This window comes from Xyrauchen texanus, chromosome 41, assembly GCF_025860055.1.
Source record: "Xyrauchen texanus isolate HMW12.3.18 chromosome 41, RBS_HiC_50CHRs, whole genome shotgun sequence".
NCBI lineage: Eukaryota > Metazoa > Chordata > Actinopteri > Cypriniformes > Catostomidae > Xyrauchen > Xyrauchen texanus.
The window spans coordinates 954,509-966,903 of record NC_068316.1 but is presented as its reverse complement, the minus strand read 5'-3'; the positions used below and the strand labels follow the sequence as shown (position 1 = coordinate 966,903).

Here is a 12,395-nt window from a genome sequence, read left to right as displayed (position 1 = left end):
AATATATATTACTACTATAAAATACTTACAAACACAAAATAGAACAAAATCCATATATAACCATAAATACTGTATATGTTGTTTTTTTTTATTAATATTATTTTGCCTTTTTTAATGTTATGAATCCTGTCAAGAACAGTTACAATCATATTTCACCGGACATCAAAAGAAAAATCTATAAAATGTTACACTTTAAGCCCATTTTAATGACTTAAATTCCTTTTTACTGTTTTTAATACTGTATACATCATGATCGTATATAGGATGATTAAAAAAAACAATTGCCAAATTATGATATAAAATAAATATATATATATAAAATTAACAAATATTGAAAAACCAAGGAATGTCCAAACCAGTGTCTGGTCTTTGCAATATTTGCCGTATTATCATCAAAAAAGAAATGCATGAAAAATCAAAATAAAACGTTACAGAAATGAGCATTCTGATGCTTCATATCATGAACCAAATCTTGAGAAGTCAAGCAGAATATTCAGTTTTCTGTCCAACACCAGAGACACGGATCAGGAGAGTTTCGGTGGAACAGAGCGTGAAAATCACACGTGTAGAGAGACGAGAGAATCCAGAGAAGATGGAGAGAAATATGGAGCAAAGAGACAAAATCATTTAAGATTCAGTGAGAGACGTCGTCTCCGGCAGGACATTAAAGATCGAGCTATGAATGCAATACAAAACCTAGAAAGACAAAAATCCATCATTTTTACAATTTCGTAAAAAGCAGAAAGTGTCTGATTCTCTATTAGCACAGAGTGACTTTAGCGCTGATCAAACACTGATGACCGTTCACGTATTTATATTTCATCAAAGACTGCTCCAGACACACTCCATTATTCAACACATTATATAAACAAAAGGAGATTATGAACAATATCTGTGGCTTAGGAAAGGACTAACTTGTATTTGGCTTTTCTAAAAATATCTATTGTAGGTAGAACTGTAAATATTGTTAATCTGCCAATCAGACACTTTATATTTGAACCTGTTGATACGCAATCACCCGCACATGAGGTGGTGACGTCACTTTGCTTAAATTAATATATAATTTACCATCTATAAACGTAATTAATGTTAACATGATACATCATATCAAAGGTCAAAGGGTTCAACATTGATATCAGATCTCTGTTTCACATTAGTAATCCTCCAGAAACAGTAATTGAGTTATTTGTGCAGGAGTACAAATGAAAACATGCAATATCAAAACGGGACTTTTATTATGAAAACACGCGATATCAAAACAGGACTTTTATTATGAAAACATGAGATATCAAAACGGGACTTTTATTATGAAAACATGCGATATCAAAACGGGACTTTTATTATGAAAACATGCGATATCAAAACGGGACTTTTATTATGAAAACATGCGATATCAAAACGGGACTTTTATTATGAAAACATGCGATATCAAAACGGGACTTTTATTATGAAAACACGCGATATAAAAACGGGACTTTTATTATGAAAACATGCAATATCAAAACGGGACTTTTATTATGAAAACACGATCGCCAGATGAATCCAGTTCAACACACTCGGGTCAATCGTCCATGACAAGCGTTCATTAAAAACATCCAATCGCACTTTTTGTCCATAAAAGTGATAAATGTGAGAAATATTGATATAGTCTCCATTGTTTACATGAGATCTCGCCTTCATCATCGATCTTCATCAAACTGCAATCTGAGCAGCATTCATGTTGTAAAACTGTTTATGATCTGATATATTAGAGTCTCATAAACAAAACCAGCCCGTCTCCAAAGTCTGTTTTTAAAAATGTGGCGTAGTTTTATTCATAATAGTCGAGCAGTGCCGTCAGATTTAGTGTCGTCTTGAGAGGCGGAGCTTCATTTGACTCTGAACACTTCCAGAGATTTTACAGAGATTAAAGCTGCAGGAACTCATTTATTATTAAATCATCTTCAGATTAGAAACGAAACTTCTTTAGACTCGTGACTTTGAGCACATTGTATTTCTGGAGTGTCTTGACACTTTTATTATTGTTTATTAGATTATAAAATCATGTTCAGCACAAAATATATCCATTACTATAAACTTCAGCTTCTCTAACTTTAATAAATAACAACAAATATTAATTGTGAAATTTGTGAAATAAAGTCCAAAGTGTCTCTTTCAAAAGATGCTACAACTGTGTCCAAACTCCAAAGGGTCCCGTAAATACAACCATTTCAGTTCAGGCCATTGTCATGCTTTGTGCTCAATAAGGGGCGTTCAACAACAGGTTAAAGCATTAGGGTCATGGTGATATGCAACAATATACGTATATACAAATTACACATGATATGCATCTTAATAATTATAGATTTGCTCGTAAATTGCATCATTTATTTATTTATTGGTCCATTTAACCATAATTTGGACTCATGCAAAAAAACATAAAATATGTTAAAAAAAATTATTCTACAATATTTTTTGTTATTGTTTGAAGTGCAAAAACTACAAATTAACTCACTTATTTTTTTGGAACACTATTGAATTTTATTATAATACTGAATTATTATTGTAGACTTGGTAATGCTTATTATTATAATATAATGCTGAATTATTATTATTATTATAATTTGTATGATTAGATTTGATAATTGTATGTTTATTTAGTTTAATGTATATTTTTAATTTACACCTACTGTAGAGCTTTTATTTTGGCGGAAATATTAAGTGCAGTCAGTGGGTAATTCCCAGTTTAATGTTCAAAATTAAAAAATTTGCAAAATGCTGTCATCGCTCCTCATTTTCTGTGAGAACGGTGAAAACTATATATGTAAAGATAATCCACATGAAGCGCAATGTTACATATGACCACCAGGAGATGGCGCCAAATACACGACACAGACTCAATGATGACTCGAATGACACAGAATGAAACTCATTCTGTGAAATCTCATGACTAAAATCATGTCTGCATGCTATGCAAACCTTTAGGGGGGCCTACACAATATTCGGCAGGTGCTTTTAATGCTGTGGCTGATCGGTGTGTTTGTGTGTGTGTGTATATATATATATACACACACACACACACACACACACACACACATACTCTATATATAACAACTTCGATCCCTCAAAGCATTGTTTCATTTGTGTCAAATTAAAATATATCTACTCTGAATAAGGTCTATAATCTGAAACTGTGCGGCCTGTCATGCATTACTGATCCAGTAATTAGCACCTGATCGCAGGTGTGTGTGTACAACAGAAAGTGTGGCAGTAACTGCAGGTATGAGCAGTATGTTTGCAATGCTGATGTCACATGAGGGGACCCCTGTGTTAACCAGAGGTGTCTAGGGCAGGTTTCGGCATGCAAACACCCCCATCAGCCCGTCTCAACTCCTTCAAAGCGGCGCTCTCTCTCCTGTCAACACCACAGATCATCTACTGGCACTCTGATATCCGTAAGAGTCGTCTCCTTTACACCCAATGAGATCTGAAGATTCATGCTCGTTCATGCTCACGGTCTACGATACGCTGGATTACAGCGGCGGTTACTGAACATTTCAGACATTTCAGTGTTACTTTAATGGTGTTATTATATCATGATACTGAGGAACTCTATGTATATACCATGGTATTTACAGTACAAGGTGCTATGGTTTCACCATGGTACTGTACATGCCAAAAAACATCCTAAACATTGCGGTTACTGACCGTCAGCCAGGGCAAAATAAGATATGTTAATGACCAGATGAGTGCATTAATGAAATGGTAATTTATGTAAATGCAATGATTCTGATGCACTCTTCATTGCCCTGGGCATCTCTCAACCGATTGGCTGATGAATCATGTGATGCGCTAATGGGCGGTTAGCACACAGGCTGATGGAAAAGCGATTAGCATGGCGTGGGAGAGTCACGCGGCGACCCTGTGTGTTACTAACGCTGCTCTAATCACAACAGCCATTGGAAATAAGAGTCATTGCACCTGTTTAATTACTGTGATAATTGCATGTCGTTTGCTCGTGGGCCGTGGGTTCGCAGCAAATGTGCCCAGTGCTTTGACAACCCTTAATAACGCTAATGTTCCCCTCCACCATTAGCAGAGAGACGCTGCACCCCCTCCAGGTGCGATAGATTGGCTGGGCCGTGTGTCTCTGCCTCTCGTACTGTGCTGGAAGAAGAATTGTGTAAACAACAACAAACACAAGTGTTTATTTATTGAAATGAATTAAGCTTTAGTCTCCTCCTGAGTCCGATGTTCATCGATGTTCTCTCACAACAGAAGCTCCATCAAGGCAAATGAGCAGAACATCTGCGCTAGCGAGGCGAGGTAATGCGCTCATTGTCTGCCTACTCATAAACGGTATCGAAATGTTGCGACTCACTAAAGACATTTAAAAGAGACTTAAATTCTCTCATTTTTTCATCCTTATGGCATCTCAAACTAATTTGATTTTCTTTTGCAAAACACAAACAGAATGCATGACGTGTTTATTTCCATACAATTCAAGTCAATGGGGTCTAACACGACTCCAGTGGTTTAATCCATGTCTTCTGAAGTGAAACAATCAGTTTTGGGTGAGAAACAGACCAAGGTGTAACTCCTTTTTTCCACTATAAATCTTGCCATCTGCAGCTTCCAAGTCTCCTTATGCTCGATTACACTTACTCACGAATGACACACTTTTATGGTCCTTTTATGTACTTTTGGAGCTTGAAAGTTTTGGACCCCATTGACTTGCATTGTATAGATACGAACCTATTCCTTTAAGCACTCTAAAGCGGCTGTAATGCAAATCAAACACAACCAAACACAGTCGTTTTTATCCAAAGTGCCATCTCCAAAGTGCCATCTTTTACCAACCATCCGTTTCCCAGCCCTGACCTTTCCCACCACAGCACACATTATACCCGAGCTGTACAATTCTACGCATGTTCATCGGAGACAAGAACCATATGAAGTCGCTCACCTGCACACTTAGTTCTGGCTCTGAGCGGCGGTCCTGGAGCTCCGGTTCCTCCCTCGTTTGGTCTGGTGAGGAGGACACTGATCTCATACTCGGTGTCGGGGTCCAGGTGACCGATCTTGTGGTTTGGTTTGTCGACGGGTTGGTTGTCGATGAGGCTGCCGGAGAGCGTGCGGTACTCCACCTCTTTCTCGATGATGGGGCCGTCACCGTTGATGGAGTTGGCGTTGAGTTGGATCCACAAGTAGGTGGCGCCTACGGCGGTCAGCTGAGGGGGAGCGATGGGGATCGGAGGCTCTGTTGATTAAATAAAGAGTGAGGTTGAGAACAGTAATATAACATTACACTAACATACATAAGGTTAGTAGCATCTCGGAAAGATATTTAGATAGATATTGCCATATCCATGTACAAAACAATCATGCCAACAATCATGTCAACAATCATGCCAACAATCATGCCAACAATCATGCCAACAATCATGCCAACAATCATACTTCAAATTAAGTCATTTAAAATTGCCAGACATGGTTGTGAAGTGTTGTTTTGGGAATTAGTAGCAAGTAATGTAAATTGTAAAGTATAGACCACGTTTATCACATATTTGATAGTTTTGGGAAGTGACATGCTTTTTGTTGTCAACAGCGAAGGGGGATTCAAAGGCAGATGCAACATTGACACGATGTCATAAAATGTCAACGTTAAAATTTGGACCATGTTGTTTGGTGGCAAGATGCCCCCTGGATGCGTGGAACTAACGAAAATTGAATGGTTTGGTTTCCGAAAATCATGCACATGCACAGTTGCCTCCACTTCTGAGACCGTCAATCGGCGCATCTGATCACGTGACTCGTTGTGCATGACACCGCGGAGACTCACAGCATGTGGAGGCTCATGCTACTCTCCACGATCCACACACAACTCACCACACACCCCATTGAGAGAACCACTAATCACCACCACAAGGAGGTTACCCCATGTGACTCTACCCTCCCTAGCAACTGGGCCAATTTGGTTGCTAAGGAGACTCACAGCATGTGGAGTCTCATGCTAATCTCCACGATCCACACACAACTCACCACACGCCCCATTGAGAGAACCACTAATCACCACCACGAGGAGGTTACCCCATGTGACTCTACCCTCCCTAGCAACCGGGACAATTTGGTTGCTAAGGAGACCTGGCTGGAGTCACTCAGCACGCCCTGGATTCAAACACCAGGGGTGATAGTCAGCATCAATGCCTGGTAATTTTGTTAATGAAATGGTGAGATCAGTGAAAGCTTCAACAAAAAGCCTGTTTAATACCATCTGTGTCTTCGAGCTTTAATCTTAAGTGGGCGCAATTAAGCGGCCGCACGGCAGTCTCGCACAAAAACCACAACTCCCAATCTAGAGTGTAATCTTCTGACGGGGCGGAGAGATTTCTCTGCGGTAATGAGTTAAACCAATTAATTTCCTGACCTTCATTGTTTTACATAGGAACCCAATTTCATTAGTCACCACCCCGACGGTCCTGCTCCAGTTCACCCGTGACCCAATTCACAACGGCCCAGAATGCCACACACACACACTTACGCATGTAGAAGTGTGTAAGACACACAGAGCATGAAAATCTATTAAGAAATATAAGCCAATTTCCCTGTCAGTAGAAACCTGAACACATATGATATCCACGAGCTGTCATTATTTAACTAATATGTTGATCATTTGTATCATTACTGTCTTGGTAAAGCGTGCACTAGTAATGTTCATTATCACCATTTAACAATAACGTATGAATCTTTCAAGACAGATCTCCAAAAGTGACGATACAAGTGACGATTTCACCTTTTTAATCGTTGAATTCACGTTTAATTACGGTCCTGTATTATCCTAAAGCGAGATCCACCAATCAGAGAAGTTGCTATCATGGATATCTGACATATCAGTGACCGTCCATGAAGCTTTGCAAATGATGCATCCTTACAAATGTATCTTTAAACAAAATGTCTATGTATTTGTGTATTTAGTTATGCATGCAGCCTTCAAATGGAGTCGGAATAATCGTAATTACGAGTTACAAACACATGAATGGTCGTATTTACCAATGGGAATACCAACTCTGAATTCTTAAACACACCGAGCTGTTGAGTTGCATAGATCACATGTCGCTTATTCTTAATAATACTGTATTTTTGGACTATTGATTTTGTGTGAATAATTTACGTTACATTTCTCGTTTAACTATTTGTATTTCAGACCTTCAAAAGAGCTTCATACCATGTGACTCACATTTGGTTTTCCACCATTGAAAATGGACCAAATTTAACCGCTTTTGAACGAAGCCAAATTAAGAGCCACATATGTCTGGGATTTAACCACAGAGGGCCTTAAAAATTAAGATACAAGTAGTAAAGTTTGTTCTGAACCAGAATGTAAAAGTATATTAAGATATCTGTAATACTTCTGGAGTTATAAGCACTCCAACTTTGGAAAAACTTCACAAAAAAGTGCATTTCTCCATTTTTGGACTCCATTGGCAATGTTGGAAGGGATGCGTCAACCAGGGCTGGACTCGGAAGAGAAATCGGCCAGTAATTTTACATGGCAACAGGCCCAAAAGTTTGAGTTGATCCAAATGTTGTTGGGGGGACTGCACCGCTTGTCCTTTTCGGCATATCACGCCGCCATTTTGTGGTCCGTTCAGCATGATGCGGCGGCTCATGTTTGCTTATCGAGGCACATTCGGCACGTTTTAGCGGCCAACCCACCGGCCCGCTCGGTTCTTCCGATGTCGTTCCAGTCCGGCCTTGATCGGCCCCAAAGTACGTCGGCCCACCAGGAAAATTCCCGGTATGCCAGAATGCCAGTTCAGCCCTGGCATCAACATGAAAGATGATGGAAAGCAATGATTTTGCAAACTTTATTTTGCTAACATTAATTTGATATACTGTATATGACAGTCAACTAATTTAAGGCTAATGACTAAATCTTTTTGGTTTGTTTTAAGCAAATGAATCAATAGTTTGTTAGATACGGTGCGTTAATAGCGTTCATACAGGTTGGGAAAAATAGCTTCGCAATAGTTTATTTATATAGGTTTGGCTTCTGTATTTTGTTTCCAACTTGACAACATTTTGTAACATTAAATGTCACTTGAATATACCTGAAGACAGAATTAATTCTAATATAATGTGTTTTATACCTGTAATCAATGACGTATAGTAAATAGCTTAATATTTGATCAGAATAGTTTTTTTATGAAACGAGCAGATGGTATACAGTATATTAACGTCGGCCACACGGCCTTGTTCAATTGTACTTTTTTGCTTTGTAACATTGTGATTCATCTCCAAGCTGGTTAGTTTGCTTTATATAGCTAGTTTGCAATATCTGTAGAGAAAATGAAAGGAGAAATTCTTCTGGAAAGGTGACTGCTGTGAAAGTGTGCATTTTCACTCTATAATATAGAAGAGATCCAATCATTCTCCATTTGTGCTAGTGAATATAAAGCCTTCACCGTCGCTGGTGGAGTATGAGTGCACACTTCAGCATACATGAATACAATCATACAGGATTGTGGAGGCTTGTGTACTACCGATTGAGAGCTCATGAAGGCTGAATTGAAGTAGCAGGTCTGTGGAGTTCAGGAAGTGCACAACAGCATATTGATTTGAAGCATGGAGAATGCCAATTACAGCTGCAGTAATGGATCATCCATCATACTGACAGCTCTGTGCAGGTGTGACCAAAGACAAGCATCACTACACCAACACCCACAACAACAACAACAACAACGTCTCTATCTGTCGGCTCATATACGAGTGCCGTATGAGTTAAACGCTCTCAAGTTAAAAGGCACAAGGTAATGATGATATCGCTGGATATGTCAAAGAAACGAGTAACACGGCTGATAATTCAGGGGAAGTTTCATTGTTCAGGAGGGTTAATCGAGCGCTCAATTATGTCTCCTGTAAGCCTCAGATGTTTCTCCTAAAGGTCATCAAGTAGAAATAAATGGACACAAACGAGTCAATTGTTGACATACAATAAGTGTTTAGAGATATAAAATAAATGTGAATAGCATTGCTCAGATCAATTGCTCATTTGAAGAGAAATGCTTTCTGATTTTTGATGGCCAACTTTGGTATCTTGGCAAAACGGAGCACAGTTTGAGACGTCTCTAGAGAAACTCTACAGGAGACACGTGAGACTAATGGAGTTTTTTGGTCTCAGAAGAAACATCTACTTCAGTAAAGTGCCCAAAATTTGGTTTCGATACAAAAACTAGATGAAGGTGTTGCACAGAACTGAAGAGCCACATGTGTCACATATTCTTGATAATACTGTATTTCTGGACTATATAAATTGAGATTTTGACATTACTATTTAATGTAAATATGTTAAGCTATATTTCTCTTTTCAACATTATTTGTACTTCAGACATTTGTTTTGTTGGACAGTAAAAATTTGCTTCAAACCATGTGACTCACATTTAGTTTTCGACCATTGGAAATGGGTAAAACTGAACAATTTACGCATGCAGTCATGTTGAGAGCCCCATATCTCTGGTATTTTACAATATAGGGATTCACTAATGTTGATACAAAAATAAAAGTTTGTTCTGAATCAGAATATAAAAGTATATTAAGATATCTGTAATACTTCAGGAGATATAGGCACTCCATATATGGAAAAACAACACAAAAAAGTGCTTTTTCTCATTTTTTGACTCACACCGTTGTCGTATAATGCGACTAGGGGTGCTGAAGTCATCTGATATTAGTAATAGATCTATTAATCTCTGTGTACTAATTAAAATCATGATGCTGACACCTTTCTAAGGGTGTTTATTTGACCTGTAGTTCTGCTCCAAAATCATAAGTGGAAATTGTCATTTTCAGCCCCTTCTACACAATAATGGATTACTCAGTAAATATTCATCTGTGGCATTTCATATTATGGCTTTTATAGTCATTAATGTTTATCTTTCTGCTGAAAGAGTATTAACAAAATCAAAATTTTTAGCTGGGAATGTTTCAGAAATTTGAGACCTGAGGATGGACGCTTATGACATGGACCTGTAAGCAACCACCTAGAACACGTAACATATTGAAAGTGAGTTTTGCACGAACAAGCAATACTGATATGTACAAAACTAGTTTCCAAATACTGTCTTAAGCTATTTGTCTGCTATACTGTCATCGTGCACTTTTATCTGAAGGGTTAGATTGGTTTGGCTGGTAGTTTGTCTCTATAAGTGACTTCACATGTGTTGAAATGGTCAAACCTATGACGTGTCCTCGTGTTCTCGTGTCATAACACGTCGTCGTCTCCTCCTTCTCTGTTCAGTAATATCATATGGCACGAAACGACATCTCAATTTCACTCTCACAGACACAGAACAGCTGTTGAGCTGACAACGAGAAGACCAAGCGCAGGGAAACGGTGTATTGTCTGAAGACTTCAGCGATCTCTCCTCAACGAGACGCGTGTATCAGGACGACTTACCGAACGTTTGATCAAATAGTAATAGTGAAACTTGACTTAACAAACACCAGTAATAAAGAGGAACTAAATATGTCAAAATCAGCAGCTGCAGGACATTCAACTGTTAAACTAGTGTAAAGGTCATGTGACAATAGTGTAAGTAATGTGGCCCTTAGTCCGGCAGAGGTCAGAGGTCATATAGTGTCGGTGCTCAGCTGTTACTGCGATCTGACCCGAGTGGGGCGAGTGTGTCACCTGTGCGAGTCTGAGTGTGTGTTGTTGTAATGTGAGAAGAGACATCATAGCTGAGTGTGCAGCAGGTGCAAGCAACACACACACATACACACACACACACACACACACACACACACACACACACACACACACACACACACACACATCGTGGTCTGTTATAATTAGAAGTGCACACAGCCACACCCCAAAACCCACATGATCACCACACGTGCTGTTTGATATTCCAGGCCCTGTTATTTGTCCATGTTTTGATGTTCTGTGGTTTGCAAGTCCCAAAATTGCCTTTCTGCAAGGGGATTTAAGCTAATGTGATGTCACAGCAATCTAAAATCGCTTCAGATGGCCGTTAGCACAGGTTAAAAACTACACCAGCTTTTCCTCGACCGGTTTGTCTCTCGACCTCTTTTGCAAATATATTTCACCACAAAATCCCAAAAATATATTTTCTATTTTTAAATGCCCACAAACATTAAAGCAAAGAGAGATTTAGAGAAGTTCACCTCTCTAATAATAAATGCACATGTGTTTCATTCAATGCAAGTGTTGATTAGCTTTGGCAAGCAAAAAGTCAATAAAAACTTGCCAGTAGGACGATACGTTTATTAGGATCTGCAACATAACATGGTTTAAATTACTTTATGAGGAATAAGAGATAGTTTGATACTTTTTTCGATTGCTCCCATTTAGGGTCGCCACGACGAAACATCTGTGATCCGCTTATCTGACTTGGCACAGGTATTACACCGGATGCACTTCATAATTATTTTAATGTATTCAAATTATTAATTATATTTTTATTATAATGTCTGTGTTTGTATGAGTGTGAGCGTGTGTGTGTGTATGTGTTTGTGTGAATGTGTGTGTGTGAGGATGTGAGAGTGAGTGTGTGTGAGTGTGAATGTGTGTGTGTATGTGTGAGTGAGAGTGTGTGTGAGTGAGTGTGTGGATGAGAGAGTGATTGTTTGTGAGTGTGTGTGTGTGTGAGTGTGTGTATGTGTGTCTGAGTGTGTCTGTGAGTGTGTGTGTGCGAGTGTGTGTATGTGTTTTTGTGATTTACGAGGACAATTTTGTAAGTTACAAATTAGTAATTACAAGGGTATTATGCTATAAATGTGATTTATGAGGACATTTCTAGTGTCCCCATAATTCAAATCGCTTAAAAATCATACTAAACAATGTTTTATTGAAAATGTAAAAATGCAGAAGGTTTTCTGTGAGGGTTAGGTTTAGGGGTAGGGTTAGGTTTAGAGGATAGAATCTATAGTTTATACAGTATAAAAGTCATTATGTCTATGGAAAGTCCTCATAATGATAGGTAGACCAACGTGTGTGTGTGTGTGTGTGTGTGTGTGTGTGTGTGTGTGTGTGTGTGTGTGTGTGTGTGTGTGTGTGTGTGTGAGAGTGTGAGAGAGATTGTGTGTAGAGAGAGAGTGTGTGTGTGTGTGTGTGTGTGTGTCTGTGTGTGTGTGTGTGAGAATGTGAGAGAGATTGTGTGTGAGAGAGAGAGTGTGTGTGTGTGTGTGTGTGTGTGTATGTGTGAGTGTGTGTGTCTGAGTGTGTGTGTCTGAGTGTGTGTTTGTGAGTGTGTGTTTGTGAGTGTGAGTGTGTGTGTGCGTGTGTGTATGTGTGTCTGAGTGTGTGTCTGTGAGTGTGTGTGTGTGCGCGAGTGTGTGTATGTGTGTCTGAGTGTGTGTCTGTGAGTGTGTGTGTGTGCGAGTGTGTGTAT

General features: G+C 38.9%; 1 protein-coding gene across 1 annotated transcript in view; it reads right to left on the bottom strand.

Moving 5' to 3' along the window:
• The window catches only part of LOC127634078 (receptor-type tyrosine-protein phosphatase mu-like), a 360,097-nt gene that overhangs the window by 192,177 nt on the left and 155,525 nt on the right, over nucleotides 1–12,395 (bottom strand). The window contains exon 7 of the mRNA XM_052113498.1: nucleotides 4,946–5,239. Coding sequence (XP_051969458.1) covers nucleotides 4,946–5,239 — 294 coding nt within the window. The remainder of the gene's footprint in view (nucleotides 1–4,945; nucleotides 5,240–12,395) is intronic.